Raw genomic sequence first — 26,549 nt, 5'->3', positions numbered from 1 at the left:
ATGAATGAGTAAATTTGACTGTTTTGTACTTGGTGAATTGCTGATTACTTAAAAATAGAATAAAAATTATATCTTCTTCACAAAATAACATGTAGTCATGTATTAATTTTAATTTCACACAGAAAACATGGTCCAATATGATAATCGATTAAAACAGGTGTTTTTCAAATTGTCATAAAGCTAGATATCAGTATGACCAGTTGATTCTCCTACTTGATAAATGAATTTATTAACCACTTTCAGTATCTAAAATGATGAAAAATTCATTTAGTTTAATTTTTGTTTCCAGATAATGCCACACTTCAGTTTACCATTAAAAGTGCATGTAAAACAGGGGATTTTCACATCACTGAAGACCATTTTAGACAAAAGAGTTTTGCAGTAAGTAATGATGTCTTATTAACAGATCAGGTTGAATACTGTATTATTCTTATATCCATAAAATCACATCACTGTCAAGAAAAACAATCTCCTCTGGAAGAAAAATATTTCATTGGTATCTTCAAATTAATGTTTTGTTGTGAACTGTAGAAAAGTGCTTCTTTTGCAGGTCTTTGTCTCCGTTATTTGACAATCCAAAGCTAGACCGAGACTTACGAGCTTTAATTCGAGAAAACTTTTTGGAGTTCTGTTCACAAGAAGGTTGGTATCTCTCACACAGTTGGTGCATATCTACTTTCAGTGCCTCAAAACACAACTGACTCAGAATGCTTTAGCTGAATAGCTCACACATACTTATAGTGGGATACTGATTTAATGCAAAATCACTCACTTATATTTTATGATAGTTTCCCATCTCTTCAAATCATTAGGAATGCGTTTACTCTGAAAATAAAGCTCTGTATATTGTAAAATGTAAAACTTGTCCTTCTTGAAAGATATGGCATATTCATAATAGAGCTGAAGTTAGCGGCACTGGTGAACAAATTTAACACTCATACTTGTTTTAAAAGGTCAGAAGGCAGAAAATATCGCACGACAAAAAATATTAAGGGTATAGAGTAATGTTTTAGGTTACATGCTTGGTCAAGTTTTAAATTGTTTTCCTTGCTGACTTTAAATACCGGCATATGAAAGTATGTTGGCCAAATATTTGATGGTATATAATTCTTTTAGATTTTCATCTAAATGTAAATATTACAGCATGTTAAATTAAGCTCTTTTTGTCTTCCTGATTGAGAACAAATTTATCATGATGGCAAATATATAAAAAATATATAAAGTTGTATATTGACATACAGCTTATATTACATAGTAAATATTTCTTAGATGAAGAGTGAAATTAACTCTTGGTGAATATGTGTTTTAATGGTAAAGGGTAAATATTTCCCTGGGTGAAAGTTACGCAGTATACGGTAACACCCAATGAACAGATTTACTGTACTGTTTGGTTATTCAGTCAAAGAAGAGCCCCTCAACAACAAGGATGTGATTGAGATTGACAACGGTAACCATGTCGACAATAACCTGTCGGACGACCATGCTGCTTTCAGCGATGAGGACGATGATGTGCCGATAGGTATGCCTACCATTCATCCTGATGGCTGAATATATCCTGATAGCTCCTTATAGCCATACATCCTCATAGCTCCATAATTCTCCATAACTCTATGCATCAGGATACACTTGGGATATTTTGAAATGAATAGAACAAGCCGGTCATATTTAACCATGATAAAAACTTATGAGTTAAAAACCTTCCTTTGGGCCTCACCCTAGATCACTTGGAATTTGCAAAAACAAAATGACTGATGTTAAACAGTTCCAATGTTTGAGTATCTTTACATAAAGTTTTAATTTAAAGAGAAATGAACCCAGAGGTCTTTTATTATTGTGAAGGTTTTAGCTTTTTTCGGATGGTTATAATCTTTGCTATGTTTACAACTGATATATTTCTGAAAAGACATAATTCCCAAATTTTTGAAAATGTGTTTATTTACTTTATCCTGAATCTCATCGATGATAACAATATATAGAGAGAAAAAAATTGCATTGAAGAAACATGACCAAAATACACATAACTATATATTCTATGTAGGTCAATTAAAGACGTCAGAAACCAAGTTCCAGCCGATACAGGACACACGTTACCAACCTGTAGACATCACTGACATCCTCCCACAGCTGGGCGGGGACCTCCAGGAGTTCACCGAGCAGCTACAAGCAGAAAAGTAAGGGCAGATCACTCTCGACTGTACACCCAAAATATCACCAATTGTTCAAATTTTGGTTTTACTGTTGAAATGTTTGAACTTCTGCTGACTATGAAGTGCTGTGTACTCAGTAGTGTACTTTATTGTTGTAGGGACCCAGAAATCCAATGTGAGATCATGGATAGGATTATGCAGACAGTACTAAATGAAGTAAGTTTCTTTAATTTTATCTGCATAAAGAAATGATTCTTGATCATTCTACTACAGTCTGTACTTTTGATTTACCATAGACCAGGCACCAGGATACGTTGATGTTGTTTTGTCCATATGTTGACATGGGTTTAAGAATCAGGAATGTAGCCAAGGAAATCAAAGCCAGCAGGAATTGGTTGTAAATCTTTTCATTTCCAAGTATTTGTTCATTTCCAAGTATTCATTCATTTCCAAGTATTCGTTCAGTTGTGCTTCAAACTACTCATTTACAACTGAATTAATTTGTGTGGGTAACATACATTTGTATCACATGTTACCCTGGTGTAACATATAAACAGATATCACTATTGGAATTACTGAAGTACATGTTAGCCTGGTGTAACATTTAAACAGATATCACTATTGGAATTACTGAAGTATGATTACCAAATGCATCATTGTTATGGCTAAGGATGATTACAATATGTATCAATATTATACTGACTGGAGTATGATTACAGTATGCATCGATATGGTAATGACGGAAGTTTGGATTTTCATTGTGATGACTGAAGTAATGTCATCTACTGTAATTCCCCGATCGGACGTGAGAAGGTATGGGGTTACCTACCCGAACACGAGGGTTTTCTCCGGGTACTCCTGTTTCCTCCCACAATAAGACCCCCTGCTCGCTAACATCAGGGCCAATAAGACTGGTTAATATAGGTTGAAATAACTTGTTTCATAATTGTTGTAAATAGATAAAGTTTTTATTTACAGAGTATATTTATAGAGATGTTTGTATGTGACCAACACTTACACATTTATCTGTTGACAGGACGAGTTTGATCAAGACACACCCACACCCCTGGCCACGTGTCTTTGTGAGATCATTAGCAACCAGTTCAGCACTTCTATATTTCCTCAGGAGACCGATGAAGAGTAAGTTGCTGGCATTTTGAATATTTAAGGAAAGCTCATAGTGTCGACCTCTGAAACCTCCAATGAGGGATATATCCCTCATTCCACATTTCCAGTGATGAAGAAAGTGTGTAAAACGTGACTGAAATGGATTTGCTCAAATTATCTCTCCCTTTTTATGCATCAAAATAACTCCAAAAAGCATTCATTTGATTCAGACTCACCTGTTTTGATCATAACACACACCCTGCAGTAACTAGGAGATCATGTGACCACAGGATGTAGACTTTGATTTGTGTCAGTTTGGACTTGAATGAGGGAGTTTCTAGGGAGATCGGTAGATTTTTGTCAAAATGAGGGAGTCTCCAATGAGGGAGGTTGACAGCTATGAAAGCTGGACCGTAATATTATCTGCCTATTTTGGATAGGTATAGTCAGACAATTACAGATTGGCAATGTTCAGACAATAACTGTATAAAGTAGTTATATTGCAGAGTAATGGGAGAGCGGCAGTATTTGTGCTGTAGTTTTTGGGTCTGTAGTGTTAGAAAATATCATTGTGTAAATTTCACCATTTCACATTAACATGGAAATACCAGTGTATGCAGTAAAGATCAAATAAGGATCAGTAAAACAACACTTTAATAATATCACAAAGCTGTAACATCTTATATAACTTAGAAATACCTGGGTAAGATAGTAGAGCCAGCAGCCTCTTTTTTCGTGTGCTGTGTAGGTGGTTCCAGTACCCCTCACTTGGATACCCAAAGGTATGCAGGGCAGTTGAGATCTAGATATCTTGAAATGTTTTAGTGGGATTAGAGTTTTACTGATCAGAGACCTAATTACTATTTAAGTGTTTATATATTAGTTGAAAAGAAATTGTGACTTTGAAAAGGTCCTCTGACAGGTAATTTCTTGTTCCCAATCTTCAATCAGGATCAAACTTTACTGCATATCCCTGCTGTAAATGGGGACAATTTTGCTGGACCATTATGTTTTCACCCTTTCCATCCCAGAATGAAAGGAAAAATTCCATTACAGGTGCAATAATGTTAATATTGCATAGCTGTGAAGTTAACAACAATTGTTGAGTGAATTTAATGGAGAACAATGTATTAAAAGGCAAAACGACAAAATTTAACGGGGGAAAATATATTTTTTTGTTTACAATATACAAAATATTAAGAAATGGCTTATAAATTGTTATGATAATTGTATATAAATAGAATAACACTTTTGATACACATTACTGACCATTATACACAGTTATTTCCTTATTTAATATCTCTTTTTTGTATTACAGGTCTTTAGAAGATTCAATAGGTTCACCATTATTTGTAATGTTTAGGTAAGTTTTCTACTCCCATGCCTATGTCGGAGATCAAACTGTGTTTAGTCATATTGTATCACGGCTATTCTAGAATTCCTTGTGCCCACTGTACACATATTAGTTATTTTAGACCCAATCACTTGGATGGTATCAATTAAAAGTAACCCCCACCCCTCTCACCCAACTCTTGTTCTCATACCGTATATTCATATGTGAAGTAGCCCTTTGCTCAACCATTTTCTCAGAGAGTATTTCACGATTAATTGTGAACATGGGTCATGCCACATTAAGAATGACCATGCCTGTCCTATATCCAGGTTAAAGGCCCTTACCTGGTAACCCAACCCTTACTTGCTAACCCAACCCTTGCCTGCTAACCCAACCCCAGCCCCAAAGAAACACCATCAACCTTTTCCTTGCTCACTTACCGTACTTTAGGATATTTAGGATGTGGCTATATTTTGGTTTGAATGAGCCAAAGTTAACCTTGCCAAAATTTCCAGATCCCAAAATATTTCGCCACAACATCCAGATATCGGCAGACTGTCTCCCAACTCATTGTATGTCAATTACTGACTTCCATATTTATTTTGTTGCAAAATCATATTCATTTGTCAATTGAATTAAGATACAGTCTTCTTTGGAGTGAATGCCACGTGAAACATTAAGATGTTGTCAATTATACACATTTATTTATTTTGTCTACAGATTTTTATGTACGCTGTCAGAAGAGGATCCCAGCCGTCAACCTGTGTTACAATTACTCGGGGAAATGTACAGCAGACAGCCGCGGATAGGCTACCACCTACTGTACTTTGTTAAAGTTGGGTATGCATCTCCAATAACAAATTGAGTTAAATAAATATAGCCAAAATTTTCTTCATTATACTACATCAAATCTTATGATAGCAATACCCCCCGTTGTCAGGTTTAAAGATGAACATCATCTGGAAACTCTTTTAAAAAATACAAGCTTTTCCATAGTTCTCATTGGCCCATTAGTAGTATTCCATAAATGATTATAATATGAATAAAATTTCAGTAAATAGTAATGGATGTGTCTTAATTTGAAGTGGACCTCATACTTATTGGGAAATATTGAGTAGAGTAATAAGTACTGGCACAAATCATCTGAAATTTAGGAATCCCCCCCCCCCCCCAAAAAAATAAATAAAAAAATAATGAACATCATTCCTCTTAATATCACTAGATAGATTTTAATATGCTTGTTTGGAAATGTTGAGAATAGAATTTCTCTTTACAGGAAAGTAAACGATGAGAAGATGAGCTCCTACAAAGATTTCTGTAAAAGCCTAGACAGCAAGGATCTGGAGTCATGTCTGATGAGTGACCTGAAGGTTTGTAACTGTCTACAAGTACATCACCCCAACGAGTGATACTTGGTTATCATGTTTATCTAACTCGAGTCAGTTAATTCTCAAATTGTATCAAGACACAAAGTTTACCGAGTGTCTTTTACAATTTGAAAATTAACCAATGAGAGTTAGAGATAAACATGATAATCAACCGTCACAAATTTTGGGACTTTTTTCTTCCACAACATTCAGATACTATATCTAGAAAACCATTTGTTTCTCTTGGGAATACATTATTCCTGTTTCCGATCAGGGTTGGTTTGGTTTAGTATTGTTGAATGTCCTATCAACAGCTATGGTCATTTAAGGACTGCCTCCCCTGTGTGCAAGATGCAGGCGTGTAGTGTATGCATGTGTGTTTTGGGAGGCTGCGGTTTGTTTCGATCAGGGAAACAATTGCCATGAAATCGAAGATGATGTCATTAAGTATCGTTACTTCAAATCATAAGTTGAAGATTGACCAATGAAATACCCTCCAGGGTGTTACCCACTAGTGGGTAGCCAATCATGTTTACCAACTCCTACCAGGTGTATCCAATGAGTTGGGAGTGAGGAAATCTAATGGCTGTGGGAGAAAAAGAGGATTATAATTGAAGACTGGTAATTTAATGCCAGCAAAATAAGCTGATAAAAAAATGGTTAATGAACTTTTAAATCATTTTAGAACAGATATATAGCAACTGCAATTGAAACAGATCTAGATATAGCAATGTTTTTGAAGTAAAGTGTATAAAATTTGACTGGCTTAATGTTGAAAACAATCAAAAAAATTGAGAAGACATCCATGAATACCTACTGTTATATTGCATATTGACTCTTGAAACTATTTGCGACATGGAAATTGTTGCTGCTGCTGGATTATGTATTCAGCAATATTCACACAGGCACATTTTCATGTAGATTTAATAGATGTGAAATTCAGTGAAATGTTTTCTTTCTATTGATATTTCATCTTTTTCAAAATTAAAAGTTCAACATTTTTTATACCATTCTCACCAACCTAGGTCTTGATGTGAATGGGATTCTTTGTTTATTAATGTGAATCTTTGTTGTTTCAGCTGGCCCAAGAAGACGATATCCGATTGTTCACGTTTATAATGCCAGATATCTATACCAATGTAAGCAATGTTACTCCTTTACTTTACATCAACCCTATTCCTTTATGATGAAGTTAACATTTTTAAATATATGTCATTTTTAAGATAATTATTTATTCTGAAACTGTAAATATGTAATATGTACAGTTGAAGAAATGACAAAATCCAAATATATTTAGTTGCTAATAATTAATTGTTAGTTAAATATTTTGGAGAGTTCCTCTTTATATCTTAGAAAAAATAGAAATAGGATATTAAAGTATGATAAAGGTATCCTTAAAACCTGTTTTACATTTCAGTTTCCAAGGATAGCTATTGGAAACGCTGAGCTGCTGAATATGATAGTTTCCGCTATTGATGGGACACAGGTAAAACCTGATGATTGAACTAAAGAATCCAACAACTAACATACTGTGGAATTCATGTAAACTTGTGAAATCTGTGAATTAGAATTTAGAACGCTTTATTGGTTTTAAAAAACTCAATTTTCTGGCTTACAACTCAATGAAAATTATGAAAACCTGTAAAATCTGAGAATATATCAGAATTTAGAACTCTCTAATGATTTAAAGAAGTCTTTTTTCTGGTTGTCAACAACTTTCCATATTGTTGATGAAAACTTGTATTTATCAAATACTGTTGACTCCACCATTTCAAAACTGAAAATTGTTATATCTGTTTTATTGACTTACCTGCTTTGCTTCTATTTCTGTATTTCTTTTAGCTTCAAGATCTGATTTGTCAAATTCTCCAGGGACACCTAGTTATGTTCAGGAAGGATTCCTTTTTGTCTGTTTTGAGTAAGTAGTACACTAAAAGGAGACTGAGATTGAAATGAAGGGTACAGGGAAGGAGTAAACACTTAGTCCAGAGAGAAAGATATCAAGTGGTATGGTGTGGTTTATAGAATCTTTCCGTACAGTGAGGGCGTGATGATATCTCGAAACCCAAGGGTTGACATTCTTTATTGTCTAACCGAAGGCTTGCTTCAAGCTAAGGGCTAGACATTCAAGAATCTCATCTTGTGGGTTGGGTTTTCTCCGCCATACCCTCAACATGAAGACGATTCTTTTTCTCCAGTCATTTCAGTAATATATTTGAACACGCTGATTAATCAGAATTTGTAATCTGTGCTTTTATCTTGATTTGCAATGGACCTGTCCAGTCGAGAGCTGATTGTGATGTCATAGTTTTTTGTTCCCCTGACGACATTGTATTGTTTCTTTCCACGTGCTATCAGTCAAACCATAGGGTTGACTGAGAAATCATAGTGATACGCTTCAGGGTGAAAATGAAATGTTGAACAGGTAAAACAAGAGAACTCAATGAAAAGTGTGAAAATACTGTATAACAGTAAAGAGCTGGACAACACAGTAAGATCACATAGGGCCGCACCGGGGAAACCTGGCGAACAGATCATGATTAGAAAGATAGGAAAGTTGTAGGTAAGGGTAGAATGGAAAATATATAAAGTTCAAAACTGTTGCAATTAGTTTAATGTCCCTTAAATAGTGGACACAGAAGTGAGAGACAGACAGAGCAACAGATTTTCAAACAGAGACACAAGCTAAGATAAGGGAGGTGATCCAGAGACATTCAAAGAGAAGAACACAGGGAGTGGTAGAAAGGGTAGAAAGTGAGACAGAAATTCAGACATTACAGGTCTACACAATAAGGGGTAGCCCGATAGTCTGAGACTAGTGAAATTTTTTCAGGTGGACTAGTAGTTAAAAAAATGCTAGTCCAGCTCAAATGAATAATAATATTGTTTAATAATATTGGGTTAGGGGAATTCGCACATGGATCAGTAAAAATTGGAAACAACTATCCCAATTGACTAGTGGTATTCAAAATTAATTTCTAGCCCCGCATTGATAGAGAGAACCAAGAAAAGGGTGTGTTTGGGGAGGGAGAGGGGGGGAGTGAGTGAAAAATGCAGAAATATATTAAAATATGTTGAAGCTGATTCCTTGCAGAAGAATCATTTTCAATGTGGTCAATTATACTTGCAGATGCCAGCCTGGACTGGGAGACCTTGGAGCAATACTTTCTGTGGCAGCTCATCACGGCCCATAACATCCCTGTAGAGTACATCATGCCAATACTGCCAAAACTGGACTTCATGTGTACGTCTGTCAGGTTATACTGTAAACGTCTGTGTACTCCATACGATACATGATTGTATGACGTCTGTAGGTCTGTCAGGTTATACTGTAAATGTCTGTACTCCATACGATACATGATTGTATGATGTCTACGTCTGTCAGGTTATACTGTAAACGTCTGTGTACTCCATACGATACATGATTGTATGACGTCTGTACGTCTGTCAGGTTATACTGTAAACGTCTGTACTCCATACGATACATGATTGTATGACGTCTGTACGTCTGTCAGGTTATACTGTAAACGTCTGTGTACTCCATACGATACATGATTGTATGACATCTGTAGGTCTGTCAGGTTATACTGTAAACGTCTGTAATCCATACGATACATGATTGTATGACGTCTGTACATCTGTCAGGTTATACTGTAAACGTCTGTGTAGTCCATACGATACATGATTGTATGACGTCTGTACATCTGTCAGGTTATACTGTAAACGTCTGTAACCCATACGATACATGATTGTATGACGTCTGTACATCTGTCAGGTTATACTGTAAACGTCTGTAACCCATACGATACATGATTGTATGACGTCTGTACATCTGTCAGGTTATACTGTAAACGTCTGTGTACTCCATACGATACATGAATGTATGACGTCTGTACGTCTGTCAGGTTATACTGTAAACGTCCGTGTACTCCATACGATACATGATTGTATGACGTCTGTACATCTGTCAGGTTATACTGTAAACGTCCGTGTACTCCATACGATACATGATTGTATGACGTCTGTACGACTGTCAGGTTATACTGTAAACGTCCGTGTACTCCATACGATACATGATTGTATGACGTCTGTACGACTGTCAGGTTATACTGTAAACATCTGTGTACTCCATACGATACATGATTGTATGACGTCTGTACGTCTGAGGTAACATTAATTATATCCTGGTACTAAATACAATACACATTTTTTTATTTCTGTCAGTCATGACATACTGTAAATATCTTTTACTTAATACATGTTTGTATGTTGTATTATATGATATTCATCCCTGTTCTCCATATAATACAAGTTTGTATGATTTCCATGTGTGTGTCAGATTGTATGATATCCATCCCCACACTCCCTACAATACAAGTTTGTATGATTTCTGTGTGTGTCATCTTATACGATATCCATCCCCACACTCCCTACAAAACAAGTTTATATGATTTCTGTGTGTCATATTATACGATATTCATCCCCACACTCCCTACAAAACAAGTTTGTATGATTTCTGTGTGTCATATTATACGATATTCATCCCCATACTCCATACAGTACAAGTTTGTATGATTTCTGTGTGCGTCATCTTATACAATATCCATCCCCACACTCCCTACAATACAAGTTTGTATGATTTCTGTGTGTCATATTATACGACATTCATCCCCACACTCCATACAGTACAAGTTTGTATGATTTCTGTGTCTGTCATATTATACGATATCCATCCCCACACTCCATACAGTATAAGTTTGTATGATTTCTGTATGTGTGTGAGATTATACGATATTCATCCCCACACTCCATACAATGCAAGTTTGTATGATTTCTGTGTGTGTGTCAGATTATACGATATTCATCACCTTACTCCATACAGTACAAGTTTGTATGATTTCTGTGTGTGTGTCAGATTATCTACAATACAAGTTTGTATGATTTCTGTGTGTCATATTATACGACATTCATCCCCACACTCCATACAGCACAAGTTTGTATGATTTCTGTGTCTGTCATATTATACTATATCCATCCCCACACTCCATACAGTACAAGCTCGTATGATTTCTGTGTGTGTCAGATTGTATGATACTCATCCCCACACTCCATACAGTACACGTTTGTATGATTTCTGTGTGTGTGTGTGATTATACGATATTCATCCCCACACTCCCTACAAAACAAGTTTATATGATTTCTGTGTGTCATATTATACGACATTCATCCCAACACTCCCTACACAATAAGTTTGTATGATTTCTGTGTGTGCCATATTATACGATATCCATCCCCACACTCCATACGTTAAAAGTTTGTATGATTTCTGTGTGTGTTTCAGATTATACGATATTCATCCCCACACTCCTTACAGTACAAGTTTGTATGATTTCTGTGCGTGTGTCAGATTATACGATATTCATCCCCACCCTCCATACAGTACAAGTTTGAATGTTTTCTGTGTCTGTCATATTATACGATATCCATCCCCACACTCCATACGTTAAAAGTTTGTATGATTTCTGTGTGTGTCATCTTATACGATATCCATCCCCACACTCCATACGGTACAAGTTTGTATGATTTCCTTGTGTGTATCAGATTATATGATATTCATCCCCACACTTCATACAGTACAAGTTTGTATGATTTCTGTGCGTGTGTCAGATTATACGATATTCATCACCTTACCCCATACAGTACAAGTTTGTATGATTTATATGTGTCTGTTTGATTATAAGACATTCATTCCCGCACTCCTTACAAAATAAGTTTGTATGATTTCTGTGTTTGTTAGATTATACAATATCCATCCCCACACTCCCTACAAAACAAGTTTATATGATTTCTGTGTGTCATATTATACGACATTCATCCCAACACTCCCTACACAATAAGTTTGTATGATTTCTGTGTGTGCCATATTATACGATATCCATCCCCACGCTCCATACAGTACAAGTTTGTATGATTTCTGTATGTGTGTGAGATTATACTATATTCATCCCCACACTCCATACAGTTCAAGTTTGTATGATTTCTGTGTGTGCCATATTATACGATATCCATCCCCACCCTCCATACAATACAAGTTTGTATGATTTCTGCGTGTGTCATATTATACGATATCCATCCCCATACTCCATACGTTAAAAGTTTGTATGATTTCTGTGTGTGTTTCAGATTATACGATATTCATCCCCATACTCGATACGATACAAGGTTGTATGATTTCTGTGTGTGTGTCAGATTATCTACAATACAAGTTTGTATGATTTCTGCGTGTGTCATATTATTCGATATCCATCCCCACACTCCCTACAAAACAAGTTTATATGATTTCTGTGTGTCATATTATACGATATTCATCCCCACACTCCCTACAAAACAAGTTTATATGATTTCTGTGTGTCATATTATACGATATTCATCCCCACACTCCATACAGTTCAAGTTTGTATGATTTCTGTGTGTGTGTTAGATTATACGATATTCATCCCCACACTCCCTACAAAACAAGTTTGTATGATTTCTGTGTGTCAGATTATATGATATTCCTCCCCACACTCCATACAGTACAAGTTCGTATGATTTCTGTGTGTGTCAGATTGTATGATACTCATCCCCACACTCCATACAGTACACGTTTGTATGATTTCTGTGTGTGTGTCTGATTATACGATATTCATCCCCTTACTCTATACAGTACAAGTTTGTATGATTTCCTTGTGTGTATCAGATTATATGATATTCATCCCCACACTTCATACAGTACAAGTTTGTATGATTTTCAGATTATACGATATTCATCACCTTACCCCATACAGTACAAGTTTGTATGATTTTCAGATTATACGATATTCATCACCTTACTACATACAGTACAAGTTTGTATGATTTATATGTGTCTGTTTGATTATAAGACATTCATTCCCGCACTCCTTACAAAATAAGTTTGTATGATTTCTGTGTGTGCCATATTATACGATATCCATCCCCACCCTCCATACAATACAAGTTTGTATGATTTCTGCGTGTGTCATATTATACGATATCCATCCCCACCCTCCATACAATACAAGTTTGTATGATTTCCGTGTGTGTGTCAGATTATACGATATTCATCCCCATACTCGATACGATACAAGGTTGTATGATTTCTGTGTGTGTGTCAGATTATCTACAATACAAGTTTGTATGATTTCTGTGTGTGTGTCAGATTATACGATATCTATGCCCACACTCCCTACAATGCAAGTTTGTATGATTTGTGTGTGTGTGTGTGATTATACGATATTCATCCCCACACTCCCTACAAAACAAGTTTATATGATTTCTGTGTGTCATATTATACGATATTCATCCCCACACTCCTTACAGTACAAGTTTGTATGATTTCTATATGTGTGTGAGATTATACGATATTCATCCCCACACTCCCTACAAAACAAGTTTATATGATTTCTGTGTGTCATATTATACGTCATTCATCCCCACACTCCATACAGTACAAGTTTGTATGATTTCTATGTGTGTGTCAGATTATACGATATTCATCCCCATACTCGATACGATACAAGTTTGTATGATTTCTGTGTGTGTGTCATATTATACGATATCCATCCCCACACTCCATACAGTACAAGTTTGTATGATTTCTGTGTGTCAGATTATATGATATTCATCCCCACACTCCATACAGTACAAGTTTGTATGATTTCTCTGTGTGTGTGTCAGATTATATGATATTCATCCCCATACTCCATACAATACAAGTTTGTATGATTTCTGTGTGTGTGTGAGATTATACGATATTCATCCCCACACTCCTTACAGTACAAGTTTGTATGATTTCTGTGTGTGTGTCAGATTATACAATATTCATCCCCATACTCCATACAGTACAAGTTTGTATGATTTCTACACATCTGTCAGGTCATACTGTATACCTTCTGGTGCTCCATATGATGTAGGTATGATGTCTATAAATAAGTCTGTCAAGTTATACTGTATACATCCACGTTCTCTATATGGTAAGCATTTGTACGATGTCCATACAATGTATGTTGTTCTATCGGGAGTACTGATACCATTTTTGTGTCGCCTATGACGGATGTTGGAAAGACACATAGGCGTTGCTTTTCCGACAGTGACGGCAGCGTCAACAATGTTAAGGTTTTGCGTTTAGCTCTGTTTTTGACAAAGCTACACCAACAAAACCTCGATCAAAGATGAAGCATGGGTAGTGGAGTCTACTGCGCTAAAAACATTTCATTGATTTCTGCATTTTTTTGGTAAAAACCTCAAATTTCTGGGCTTAGAAAGAAACTCAACGTTAAGGTTTTGCGTTTAGCTCTTACATATTAGGCTGTTTCTGACAAAGTATAAATGCTAGAGCAACCAAACTTGGGTCATACATGTATCATGGGATGTATAGCTGAATGCATTACACTCTTTACTATCATTTTAACGATTTCTGTATTTTTGGGCTAAAAACCTCAAATTCCTGGACTTAACTCAACGTTAAGGTTTTGCGTTTAGCCCTTGCATATTAGGCTCTTTCTGACAAAGTATAAGAGCTACACCAACCAAACCCCTCAATCATACATGTATCATGGGAAGTAGAGCCTACTACTCTAAAAACATTTCATGGATTTCTGCACTTTTTCGGATAAAAACCTGAAATTTCTGGACTTTAAAAAAAATCAATGTTATGATTTTGCGTTTAGGTCCGTTTCCTTATGTACTATGTCAAATGCTTATTATATTGACAAAGCGGGACAGGCGACACATATAATTACGCATAATTCTTGTGTGATTACAGGTCATGCAGAAGCCATGTCCAGTGTGCTGGTTCTGTTGAAGATGGAAGGGTAAGTAGGAGTCTTGTACAACAAAACATTAATCAGAGTTTTAATCCTGACAAAAAGTTCTCCAGCTGAATAAGACCAAACTGTTGCTTCAAAGAAATTTATTTCCTTAAAATATGCATCCAGAATACAAGATAACTAGTTAACGAGCCGTCCCTGATTATTCCACCTGCCAATCTTTATTTAACTCATTCACCCCTACATTTACAAACTGAACTTGCCCAGTCTTTGATTTGGTAAGGTTCAAATGTGACTTTAGGGGTGAATGGGTTAAACAAGATACATATGAAAGGAATCTATTTTGATTGTACTTTATCTGTTTCCTCTACTTTGACTACCATTCTGTTTCTATGAAAAGATAGACAGAACATCAGCTCTCTTGTTGAAAAGAAATAAGATCACAAGTTTACCGCTTGTGTAGATAAAAGATTTTGTGGACAATGGTAGGCTTGAAAATGAATACCGCTCTTCTTACCCAAAAAGAATAGGCAGAAATAAAAATCCTTGGCTTTTGAATTTGACATCGGGTGATGCCTTTTATGAATTACAGACCATCAGCAGACCTACTGCGGCCAGTCCTTTGCCGCGACTGTAAAAAGCATGACTTTTTCACAGTATCTATCCTCAAGTACTGGGCCCAAGAGTTTGAGGACAAGTTGGCCGATCTTATCTTGTCACAGGTGAACAAGCTAAACAGCACACCTAAAAAGAGACAAAGGTAAGTGCTCTTTACTCTAATTAACCAGTAAAACTTCATGTTCAGGAGTAAGCTTGTCACTATTGTCAAACAGCTGTTGTAGGTGAATGACAAATCTGGAAATCGCTTTTCCTGCATTTGATAGAATTATGGAATAAGTAACATCATCATTTAACCTACTATCGAAGGACAAGGCTCCTTCAGCTTACTATATGCAAAATACAGTATTCTTCATCAATTCTATATATAGTATATATAAATTCTTACAGATTAAAGCTTACAAAAATAAGAAAAAAACTTGCATGGGACATTTACTACAGCATTTAAATCTTTGATAGATATTTAAGTGTCTATTCTTTTTTAAAAAGTAAATGTAATTTTATTTTTTTTCGATTCAGGACTGGGTCAACAGCATCTTCTAAGAAAGAGAATGCCAGTGTAGAACAAGTACTGTCACATCTTGACCACATGCGACAGGTGTGTCGTAACATATCATGTAAGTCTACCCTCACATCTCGAACACATACGACATGTGTGTCGTAACATATCATGTAAGTCTACCCTCACATCTCAACCACATACGACATGTGTGTCGTAACATATCATGTAAGTCTACCCTCACATCTCGACCACATACGACATGTGTGTCGTAACATATCATGTAAGTCTACCCTCACATCTCAACCACATACGACATGTGTGTCGTAACATATCATGTAAGTCTACCCTCACATCTCGACCACATACGACATGTGTGTCGTAACATATCATGTAAGTCTACCCTCACATCTCGACCACATACGACATGTGTGTCGTAACATATCATGTAAGTCTACCCTCACATCTCGACCACATACGACATGTGTGTCGTAACATATCATGTAAGTCTACCCTCACATCTCGACCACATACGACATGTGTGTCGTAACATATCATGTAAGTCTACCCTCACATCTCGACCACATACGACATGTGTGTCGTAACATATCATGTAAGTCTACCCTCACATCTCGACCACATACGACATGTGTGTCGTAACATATCATGTAAGTCTACCCTCACATCTCGACCACATACGACATGTGTGTCGTAACATATCATGTAAGTCTACCCTCACATCTCGACCACATACGACATGTGTGTCGTAACATATCATGTAAGTCTACCCTCACATCTCGACCACATACGACATGTGTGTCGTAACATATCATGTAAGTCTACCCTCACATCTCGACCACATACGACATGTGTGTCGTAACATATCATGTAAGTCTACCCTCACATCTCGACCACATACGACATGTGTGTCGTAACATATCATGTAAGTCTACCCTCACATCTCGACCACATACGACATGTGTGTCGTAACATATCATGTAAGTCTACCCTCACATCTCGACCACATACGACATGTGTGTCGTAACATATCATGTAAGTCTACCCTCACATCTCGACCACATACACCATGTATATCGTAACATATCATGTAAGTCTACCCTCACATCTCAACCACATACGACATGTGTGTCGTAACATATCATGTAAGTCTACCCTCACATCTTGACCACATACACCATGTGTGTCGTAACATATCATGCAAGTCTACCCTCACATCTCGACCACATACACCATGTATATCGCAACATATCATGTAAGTCTACCCTCACATCTCGACCACATACAACATGTATGTCGTAACATATGTAAGTCTACTCTTTCTTTTGGGTTTGTGGAGTGTTTTGTACTGAAATTTGGGTTTCACGTGACTCACTGTAGATAGTGTTACAGTTCAATTTTGTTATCAAATTTAAACTTTGTCAGGATATGGGGGACTGTAAATTGCCCAAAGTACTCAGCCATATTAAAACAAATGTGACCTGAAACAAAAAAGGGTCTTCAAATCGTGTTAGTGTGCAATTACAGTTCGAATACATACAAGTGTTTTTAACACAATTTTTTGGAAAGTGACTCATAGAAAATTTGTTCCACAATATATCATGTACCCTCTCTTAATTCATTTTCTTAGTGTGTAATTTGTATGTTCTTAGTGTGTAATTTGTATGTTCTTAGTGTGTAAGATTGTATGTTCTTAGCGTTTAATTTGTATGTTCTTGGTGTGTAAGATTGTATGTTCTTGGTGTATAAGATTGTATGTTCTTAGTGTGTAATTTGTATGTTCTTAGTGTGTAATTCGTATGAATTTGAGGGTTTATTCATTTCTTGATTCTATCCTTTGTTTCAGTTTTGAACAATGAAAACATTCAGCAAGCTTTACAGCAAATACAGCAGTCTGCCAGTGAATCTCTCAAGACAAGGTGAGTTACCGTCAGATCTGAGGTAATGTGAAAATCTTTTTAATGCTACATGGTAGGTCAAATAAGGCTACATGTTCAGTCCAGTCCTCTGTCTTTATAATTCAAAGAATGCCTGATTGTGTTTTATTCAAACTCTGAGGTGGATGTGTACCATTTAACCAATAGCTTTCTAAAATCAGGTATGTTAGTCATCCGTAAACGAAGTTAATCGCTCATTACCCACAGCTGTATATCAAGTATGGGGTCACCTGCCCGCCATGTGGCTTTTCTCCAGCTTCCTCCCTCATCAAGACCCCCTGCATGCTTCCATCCAGAACAACAAGTGTGATTAATGTAAAAGTTGACAGACCTTGCTTCATAATTATTGCAAAATTATCAGTTTGATTTAATTAAAAACAATCTGTCAACCAGGATAGAAGTTTGAACTAGCTTGTGATCTCAATATGTACAAACAGCTAATATATTTGTATGACGAGTAAATGTTTGATTGCCTCTAGGTATGGCGACCTCTTGGCCCTGGCAGAGGACATAGAGGATGTGAGAACAACACGAGTGCTGAGAGGACTGCCTGTTAGAAAAGCTGCAAGTGCTAGTGCGGCCATGGGAATAGATAATCGACTTTGTCGTATCAACAAATCAAAGAAACAACCTCAGGACTATAGTGATAGTGCTACAGAAAGCAGTGAGGTGAGTTAGGGAGACAGAGGTAGTGTTACATTGGTAAGTTAGGGAGACAGAGGTAGGGTTACATTGGTAAGTCAGGGGGACGGGGGTAGGTTACATTGGTAAGTCAGGGACATAGTATTACAATGGTACGTCAGGGAGTTAGTATTCCAGTGGTAAGTCAGGGAGATAGTGTTTCATAGGTAAGTCAGGGAGACAGAGGTAGTGTACATTGGTAAGTCAGGGAAAAATAGGTAGTGTTACATTGGTAACCAGGGAGATAGTGTTTCATAGGTAAGTCAGGGAGACAGAGGTAGTGTACATTGGTAAGTCAGGGAAAAATAGGTAGTGTTACATTGGTAAGTGAGGAAGACAGAGGGAGTGTTACATTGGTAAGTAAGGAAGACAGAGGTAGTGTTACATTTGTAAGTCAGGGAGATAGTGTTTCATAGGTAAGTCAGGGAGACAGAGGTAGGTTTCATTGGTAAGTCAGGGAGGTAGTGTTACAGTGGTATGTCAGGGAGTTAGTACTACAGTGGTATGTCAGGGACATAGTATTACAATGGTACGTCAGGGAGTTAGAATTACAGTGGTATGTCAGGGAGTTAGTACTACAGTGGTATGTCAGGGACATAGTATTACAGTGGTACGTCTGGGAGTTAGTATTACAGTGGTATGTCAGGGAGTTAGTACTACAGTGGTATGTCAGGGAGTTAGTACTACAGTGGTATGTCAGGGACATAGTACTACAGTGGTACGTCAGGGACATAGTGTTATAGTGGTATGTCAGGGACATAGTATTACAATGGTACGTCAGGGAGTTAGTATTAGAGTGGTATGTCAGGGAGATAATGTTACAGTGGTATGTCAGGGAGTTAGTACTACAGTGGTATGTCAGGGACATAGTACTACAGTGGTACGTCAGGGAGTTAGTATTAGAGTGGTATGTCAGGGAGATAGTGTTAGTGTTACATTGGTAAGTGAGGAAGACAGAGGTAGTGTTACATTGGTCAGTCAGGGAGATAGTGTTACATTGGTAGCCAGGGAGATAGTGTTTCATAGGTAAGTCAGGGAGACAGAGGTAGTGTTACTTTGGTAAGTTAGGGAGACAGAGGGAGTGTTACATTGGTAAGTAAGGGAGACAGAGGTAGTGTAACATTGGTAAGTCAGGGAGACAGAGGTAGGTTTCATTGGTAAGTCAGGGCGATAGTGTTACATTGGTAAGTAAGGGAGACAGAGGTAGTGTTGCATTGGTAAGTTAGGGAGACAGAGGGAGTGTTACATTGGTAAGTAAGGGAGACAGAGGTAGTGTAACATTGGTAAGTCAGGGAGATAGTGTTATATTGGTAAGTCAGGGAGACAGAGGTAGTGTTACATTTGTAAGTCAGGGAGATAGTGTTACAGTGGTACGGCAGGGAGTTAGTATTACAGTGGTATGTCAGGGAGATAGTATTACAGTGGTACGTCAGAGAGTTAGTATTACAGTGGTACGTCAGGGAGATAATGTTACAGTGGTATGTCAGGGAGATAGTATTACAGTGGTACGTCAGGGACATAGTATTACAGTGGTACGTCAGGGACATAGTATTACAGTGGTACGTCAGGGACATAGTGTTATAGTGGTATGTCAGGGACATAGTGTTACAGTGGTATGTCAGGGAGTTAGTACTACAGTGGTATGTCAGGGAGATAATGTTACAGTGGTATGTCAGGGCGATAGTATTACAGTGGTACGTCAGGGACATAGTATTACAGTGGTACGTCAGGGACATAGTATTACAGTGGTACGTCAGGGACATAGTGTTATAGTGGTATGTCAGGGAGATAGTGTTACAGTGGTATGTCAGGGACATAGTATTACAGTGGTTCATCAGGGAGATAGTATTACAGTGGTACATCAGGGAGATAGTATTACAGTGGTACGTCAGGGACATAGTATTACAGTGGTACGTCAGGGACATAGTGTTATAGTGGTATGTCAGGGACATAGTGTTACAGTGGTATGTCAGGGAGATAGTGTTACAGTGGTATGTCAGGGAGATAGTACTACAGTGGTACGTCAGGGAGATAGTACTACAGTGGTACGTCAGGGAGATAATGTTACAGTGGTATGTCAGGGAGATAGTACTACAGTGGTACATCAGGGAGATAATATTACAGTGGTATGTCAGGGAGATAGTATTACAGTTACTGTACAGTTGTAAATCAGGGAAATAGACAGTAAGAGAGGAAAGCGAAAGTGGTTTGTTATTTATACATTAATTTATTTTTTAATTGGTATCTCTTCTCTGCTGTAGGATGAGGAAATTAAACCAAGAGCAAAGAAAAGGAAGAAAGCCATTCCTGTGGGCGAGGACAGTGAGTAGTGGGCAGGAAGCCTGAACTGTGATATCAGTGCCTCGGTTACAAAGATCCGACAATTTTCTGAATTTTTTTGGAAAGAACCCCTGCCACTAGATCTCAAGACTAGGGACGGTGTGGTATCTTTGTGGAACATATTCCTAATATTTCAGTGACTGGAGCTTGTATCTCTATCAATTCTCGGCATGGTCATTTTACTGGCCATTCAAGAAGTATTGAGGCTAGGCATCATACAGTGACCAAGTATTGCAGATAGAGATGATTCAGTCACTGGCATCCTTGTCTTGGCAGTATCAGGGCTAGGCATCCTGCTATGACTTTCACAGTATATAGGCAATGAATGGTCCAATGAATTGCAGATTCTTAAAGCAAGGAAAAGTCCCATGAATTGCACAGACTTTAAGCTACGGATGGTCCTGTGGCGTCATTCGTGTCTCTATGTCAAGGCTAGGCATGGTCCAGTGACTGATGTCTTGGTCACGGTATCAAGACTTGGATGGTCCAACAACTGGGATGTCATTCGTGTCTCAATTTTAAGGCTCGGATGGTCCAATAAAATTTGACATCTTTAGTGTCTCAATATCAAGGCTCGGATGGTACATCAACTGTAACATCATTCGTGTCTCAATATCAAGGCTTGGATGGTCCATCTACTGTGATGTCATTCGTGTCTCAATATCAAGGCTGGGATTGTTCATCAACTGTGACATCATTTGTGTCTCAATATCCAGGATAACGATGGTATGGTGACTGCTCTCTGTGTCTCGGTATAAAAGATAAGTCCAGTGGCTGTGTGATCCTTATCTCAATATTAGACCTAGGGATGGTTGTTACAATATTAGGTGATGTGTGCGACTTAATTAAATAAAATGTTATAGCCTGTTTTTAACTTTTAAAGTGACAGTGTCACTTAACTCAATGTGAAATGAAGCAGTTTCATGCTGGATTTCAATGGTACATCTGAAATTTCACACAATTATTCCAATAAAAGGAAAAATTCTGGAGATTAAAAACTCCATACAGTTTTTCAAAGAATTCACAAAAAAAGTCATCGACTATGAACAGGACCGACAGTTACATTGGGTATGTGTGACCCTTGAACTTTGACCCTGAATATGTATGTCCTGTCACAGTAGCTGTATGTGTGACCCTGGAACTTTGACCTTGGATCAAATCTTCAGTAACTGTAAACCCACATGTGTTGACACTGGAGTTTTGACCTTGGATGAAAATATTGGTGACCGTAGCTGTATGTGTGACCCTGGAACTTAGACGATGGATGAAACTATCAGTAACAGTGATCAGATGTGTGTGCGACCCCTGAACTTTGACCTTGGATGGGGATATTAACACTGGTAATTTGTGTTACTATGGAACTTTAACTTGAATTAAGACATGTGCCCATTGTCATGTGTTTACTTGGAACTTTGATCTATGAATTGTTGCCCTATATAAATATATATGGGGTTGTCTATTGACCAAAAATATCTGTTTAGATCTACACAGTGGTGTACAACTGTATGTTTCTGTTACTTTGTAAACACACCTGGACAACAGCGGGACAAATTGAACATGTTACACAGAGGCAGCATCTCGTGCATTTTCAACATATTCAATATTTCAATATTTTCATAATATTATATATACATTTAGGTATGTATAAGTCTAGGCTCAAAGGGCCAATTAATAGTATGCCAATATGTATTTGTCTGTCTGTCTGTCATCATTTTCTTTAAGAATAATCAAACGTAGTACAAAAGATTCAGAAGAAGCATTATATTTTGAGGTTCACTCTGATATGGCCACGCCCTCTGTCTCATGAGATATTGACGTCTTTTCCAAGAGTAATTTCAAGATACTGTAAAAGCATAATATTTCGTTGGGAAATTAATTTCGTTTTTCGTTTATAAAAACCGCGAAATATAATCCCAACAAACTTTTTAAACACACAAAATATACCCTTAACGAAAATATGAAATAAAGTACTAAATTTAATCACAAATCCATATTGTATTTACATTAAGACACAAGTCATGATTAATGGTGTAACTATCGTTACAGGCACAGAGGTAAACACTTAAAACAACAGCGTGTCAATCAAGCGTTATATTTGTAACACAGTTACATCGCTCTTTGTATGTAAAATATTGAGCATGATGGATTTGACCATTACCCATCGAGTGAGTAAATCTTGCCCGGTCTTATATCACCTGTACTATATATTTACCTGCACTGTGTCGTCACGCTTGTCAATTTAAACTTCTTATTTACCAGAAAAAAAAGTACAGGGTTTTAAATTATTGAGATTCCACGAAATATAATTCCAACAAATTTGTCCCCATACAAAAACAACGAAATTTAACCCTAACGAAAATATATGCTTTTACAGTAGAACGCAACAAAGCATTAGAGTTCCTGCTCCTGGTCATAATCTGTCGTTGTTTTTAGAGTTAGAATTTTCACTAAAACATCATTTTATTTTGAATTGATGTTGTTACATTTAGCTTATAAGGTGAAAGCTCTACAGAACCATTTGACCCTTGCATTGTCTGTCTAAGAGTACAATGCTGTGATGATACAAAGAAAAGATTCTTATTTAACATATAGAAACAAAGATCACTATTACCCAACATTAACAACTTTGATTGTCTCTGGATCCAGAAGCTTTTCAGGCTATTTTTAAGTGTTTTGAATTTTGAAATAACATGTCGAATCTCTTTTAATGAAAAAGTTCTGTTTGCATTGATCATGAATAACCATTAGTAATAAAAACAAAAAGTGAGATTAGTTTTGCTTTCCGCTTTTACTGCTTTATTGAATTTTAGTTACCAGGTAAAAAGAAAACTACGGTAAATGATTTAGTACAAAACTAAAATGTATTGTGATGTGACAAGGTAAAGTTGCTGTATATGAAATCCCAGATTCTCGATATTTCAGGTACTAGATATGGGATTTTGTACAAATGTTAAGTGCTGTTTAAATTACTTTGATATCTAGAGTAACAATTGTAGAACACAAGTATCTGTCAGCCAGGTGTTTGACAGTTGTTTGACAGTTGTTTGACAGTTGTTTGACAGGTGTTTGACAGGTGTTTGACAGGTGTTTGACAGGTGTTTGACAGTTGTTTGACAGGTGTTTGACAGGTGTTCGACAGTTGTTTGTACACTCGTAGATTGTTTACTCTGTGTAAGTTGTGTATGTGTGTGTTGAAGCTGTGTACATGCATACAGTCATGTACACTTGAAAGCAAATGTTGTCTACACGTGTTTAAAAAGCAAGGAAGAATGTTGAATTCTGATACATGTGAATAGGTGGTAGGTAAAGAACAATTAGTTTTTACATTGTTTACAGATCAAAATAATAAATCATGAATCATTTCATTTTGATGAACAAACAGAAGTCCTTATGGCCATGCTTTACTTATTTGATTTGGAAAGATGTCGGTCCCTGTTGTCGCACATCATGTGACATCAGTAATCACACATCACTTATTTGATGTTGACATAGGTCACTTGTGGTCGCACATCACTTATTTGATGTTGACATATGATAGGTCACTTGTGGTCACACATCACTTATTTGATGTTGACATAGGTCACTTGTGGTCGCACATCACTTATTTGATGTTGACATAGGTCACTTGTGGTCTCACATCACTTATTTGATGTTGACATAGGTCACATGTGGTCACCCATCACTTATTTGATGTTGACATATGATAGGTCACTTGTAGTCGCACATCACTTATTTGATGTTGACATAGGTCACATGTGGTCACCCATCACTTATTTGATGTTGACATATGATAGGTCACTTGTAGTCGCACATCACTTATTTGATGTTGACATAGGTGACATGTGGTCACACATCACTTATTTGATGTTGACATCTGATAGGTCACATGTGGTCGCACATCACTTATTTGATGTTGACATAGGTCACATGTGGTCACACATCAATAATTTGATGTTGAAATGCACAATTTACTTAATGTTGACATATGTCAGTTGATGTCACACATGACTTGTTTGATGTTGACATACGTCGTATGTAATGGTCACATTACTTACTTGATGTTGACATACGTCGTATGTAATGGTCACATTACTTACTTGATGTTGACATACGTCGTATGTAATGGTCACATTACTTACTGGATGTTGACATACATCGTATGTAATGATCACACATTACTTACTTGATGTTGACATACGTTGTATGTAATGGTCACACATTACTTACTTGATGTTGACATACATCAGTTGTTGTCACACATGACTTGTTTGATGTGGACAGGTGTCGGTTGTCACACATCATTAATTTGATGACACACATGAGTTGTCATCATTTAAGTTATTTGATGTTGACTTGCGTCAGTTTTCATCACACATCACTTTTTTGATGTTGACATAGGTCACTTGTGGTCACACATCACTTATTGGATGTTGATATAGGTCTCGTTGTCAGCCATCGCTATTTTGATGTAGACAGACGACAGTTCTCGTTGTCAGCCATCACTTATTTGATGTAGACAGACGTCAGTTCTCGTTGTTGGCCATCACTTTTTTATGTGGACAGATGTTAGTTCTTGTTGTCAGCCATCACTAGTTTGATGTAGACAGATGTCAGTTCATGTTGTCAGCCATCACTAGTTTGATGTAGACAGACGTTAGTTCACGTTGTCAGTCATCACTAGTTTGATGTAGACAGATGTCAGTTCATGTTGTCGGCCATCACTAGTTTGATGTAGACAGACGTCAGTTCATGTTGTCGGCCATCACTAGTTTGATGTAGACAGACGTCAGTTCACGTTGTCAGCCATCACTAGTTTGATGTAGACAGACGTTAGTTCACGTTGTCGGCCATCACTAGTTTGATGTGGACAGACCTTAGTTCACGTTGTCAGCCATCATTTGTTACTTCATGATCTTTACATGCAATAAATTGTATCATTATACCATTGTAAATGTAACACTGTTTTACACTTGTTTGTTCCTACAACTATTTTTACCTTAGACTCGAAACTGTTTTGCTAATGACTCATTTCTTTAATCGGTGTAAATACACTTGTGAAAACATTGACATATTATACAAACAGTAGTCCCCCTTTATACCGTTACCTTTTGTCCCGTGCCAATTTTGGTAGTATAACGGGGCTAGCGATACAATGGGGTTTCAGTAGGACAGCCAAAATGTACATACATCTGTAACAAACACTGCATATACATACACATTTTTTTTTTTAAATGAATGCAAACATATATTATATATCATTTGCAGCTTTTAAAGCATGATAAGTGGATAAAAACAATGTACTATTTACCGACTTGTAACCCAATCTGGGATGCAGAGTATGGACACATTTGGGTTTCGCATGTTTTGATCAGGGGCGTCTCATACCTGACTGGACTGTTTTATTGGAACCAGTTTATCTCTCAGTAAAGAATGAAGTGTAGTAGGGGCGATAACTCTGTTATCGTTCCTTGGAACGAAATGATAACACAGCTTAATGCAGCTAATTTGACGCATATAACAGCGATTTGAGTACGAAAAAAACGGCTTCATAACATTTGCTGAATCTTTCCATGTTTGTAGATCTCAGTGCGATATACCCCCTTGTATATCTGTTATATCTAGGAAAAAACTAGTTATGGAGTTATTTTGGGTAAAACACGCCAAAATCTGCATT

General features: G+C 37.0%; 1 protein-coding gene and 1 long non-coding RNA gene across 2 annotated transcripts in view; both read left to right on the top strand.

Annotated features, from left to right (window-relative positions):
* Positions 1 to 22,651, top strand: part of LOC110467041 (integrator complex subunit 3-like) — a 33,404-nt gene extending 10,753 nt beyond the window's left edge. The window contains exons 14-32 of the mRNA XM_021523906.1: positions 290 to 381; positions 551 to 642; positions 1,400 to 1,519; positions 2,039 to 2,171; positions 2,306 to 2,363; positions 3,184 to 3,287; positions 4,573 to 4,617; positions 5,308 to 5,427; positions 5,864 to 5,957; positions 7,034 to 7,093; positions 7,372 to 7,440; positions 7,797 to 7,872; positions 9,085 to 9,198; positions 14,779 to 14,827; positions 15,375 to 15,542; positions 15,920 to 16,017; positions 17,764 to 17,836; positions 18,334 to 18,523; positions 20,797 to 22,651. Of these exons, the coding sequence (XP_021379581.1) occupies positions 290 to 381; positions 551 to 642; positions 1,400 to 1,519; positions 2,039 to 2,171; positions 2,306 to 2,363; positions 3,184 to 3,287; positions 4,573 to 4,617; positions 5,308 to 5,427; positions 5,864 to 5,957; positions 7,034 to 7,093; positions 7,372 to 7,440; positions 7,797 to 7,872; positions 9,085 to 9,198; positions 14,779 to 14,827; positions 15,375 to 15,542; positions 15,920 to 16,017; positions 17,764 to 17,836; positions 18,334 to 18,523; positions 20,797 to 20,865 (1,824 nt within the window). The 3' untranslated portion in view covers positions 20,866 to 22,651. The remainder of the gene's footprint in view (positions 1 to 289; positions 382 to 550; positions 643 to 1,399; positions 1,520 to 2,038; positions 2,172 to 2,305; positions 2,364 to 3,183; positions 3,288 to 4,572; positions 4,618 to 5,307; positions 5,428 to 5,863; positions 5,958 to 7,033; positions 7,094 to 7,371; positions 7,441 to 7,796; positions 7,873 to 9,084; positions 9,199 to 14,778; positions 14,828 to 15,374; positions 15,543 to 15,919; positions 16,018 to 17,763; positions 17,837 to 18,333; positions 18,524 to 20,796) is intronic.
* Positions 22,652 to 22,658: 7 nt separating this feature from the next.
* On the top strand, positions 22,659 to 25,832 carry LOC110467042. The gene is made up of 2 exons (XR_002464795.1): positions 22,659 to 24,495; positions 24,537 to 25,832. It is a non-coding gene; the product is annotated as an uncharacterized LOC110467042 (long non-coding RNA).
* The last annotated feature ends 717 nt before the right edge of the window (positions 25,833 to 26,549 follow it).

Source organism: Mizuhopecten yessoensis, unplaced genomic scaffold (genome assembly GCF_002113885.1).
Source record: "Mizuhopecten yessoensis strain PY_sf001 unplaced genomic scaffold, ASM211388v2 scaffold11155, whole genome shotgun sequence".
Lineage (NCBI taxonomy): Eukaryota > Metazoa > Mollusca > Bivalvia > Pectinida > Pectinidae > Mizuhopecten > Mizuhopecten yessoensis.
Note: the sequence above shows the minus strand (reverse complement) of the source record. Positions and strands in the feature narration are given on the sequence as shown.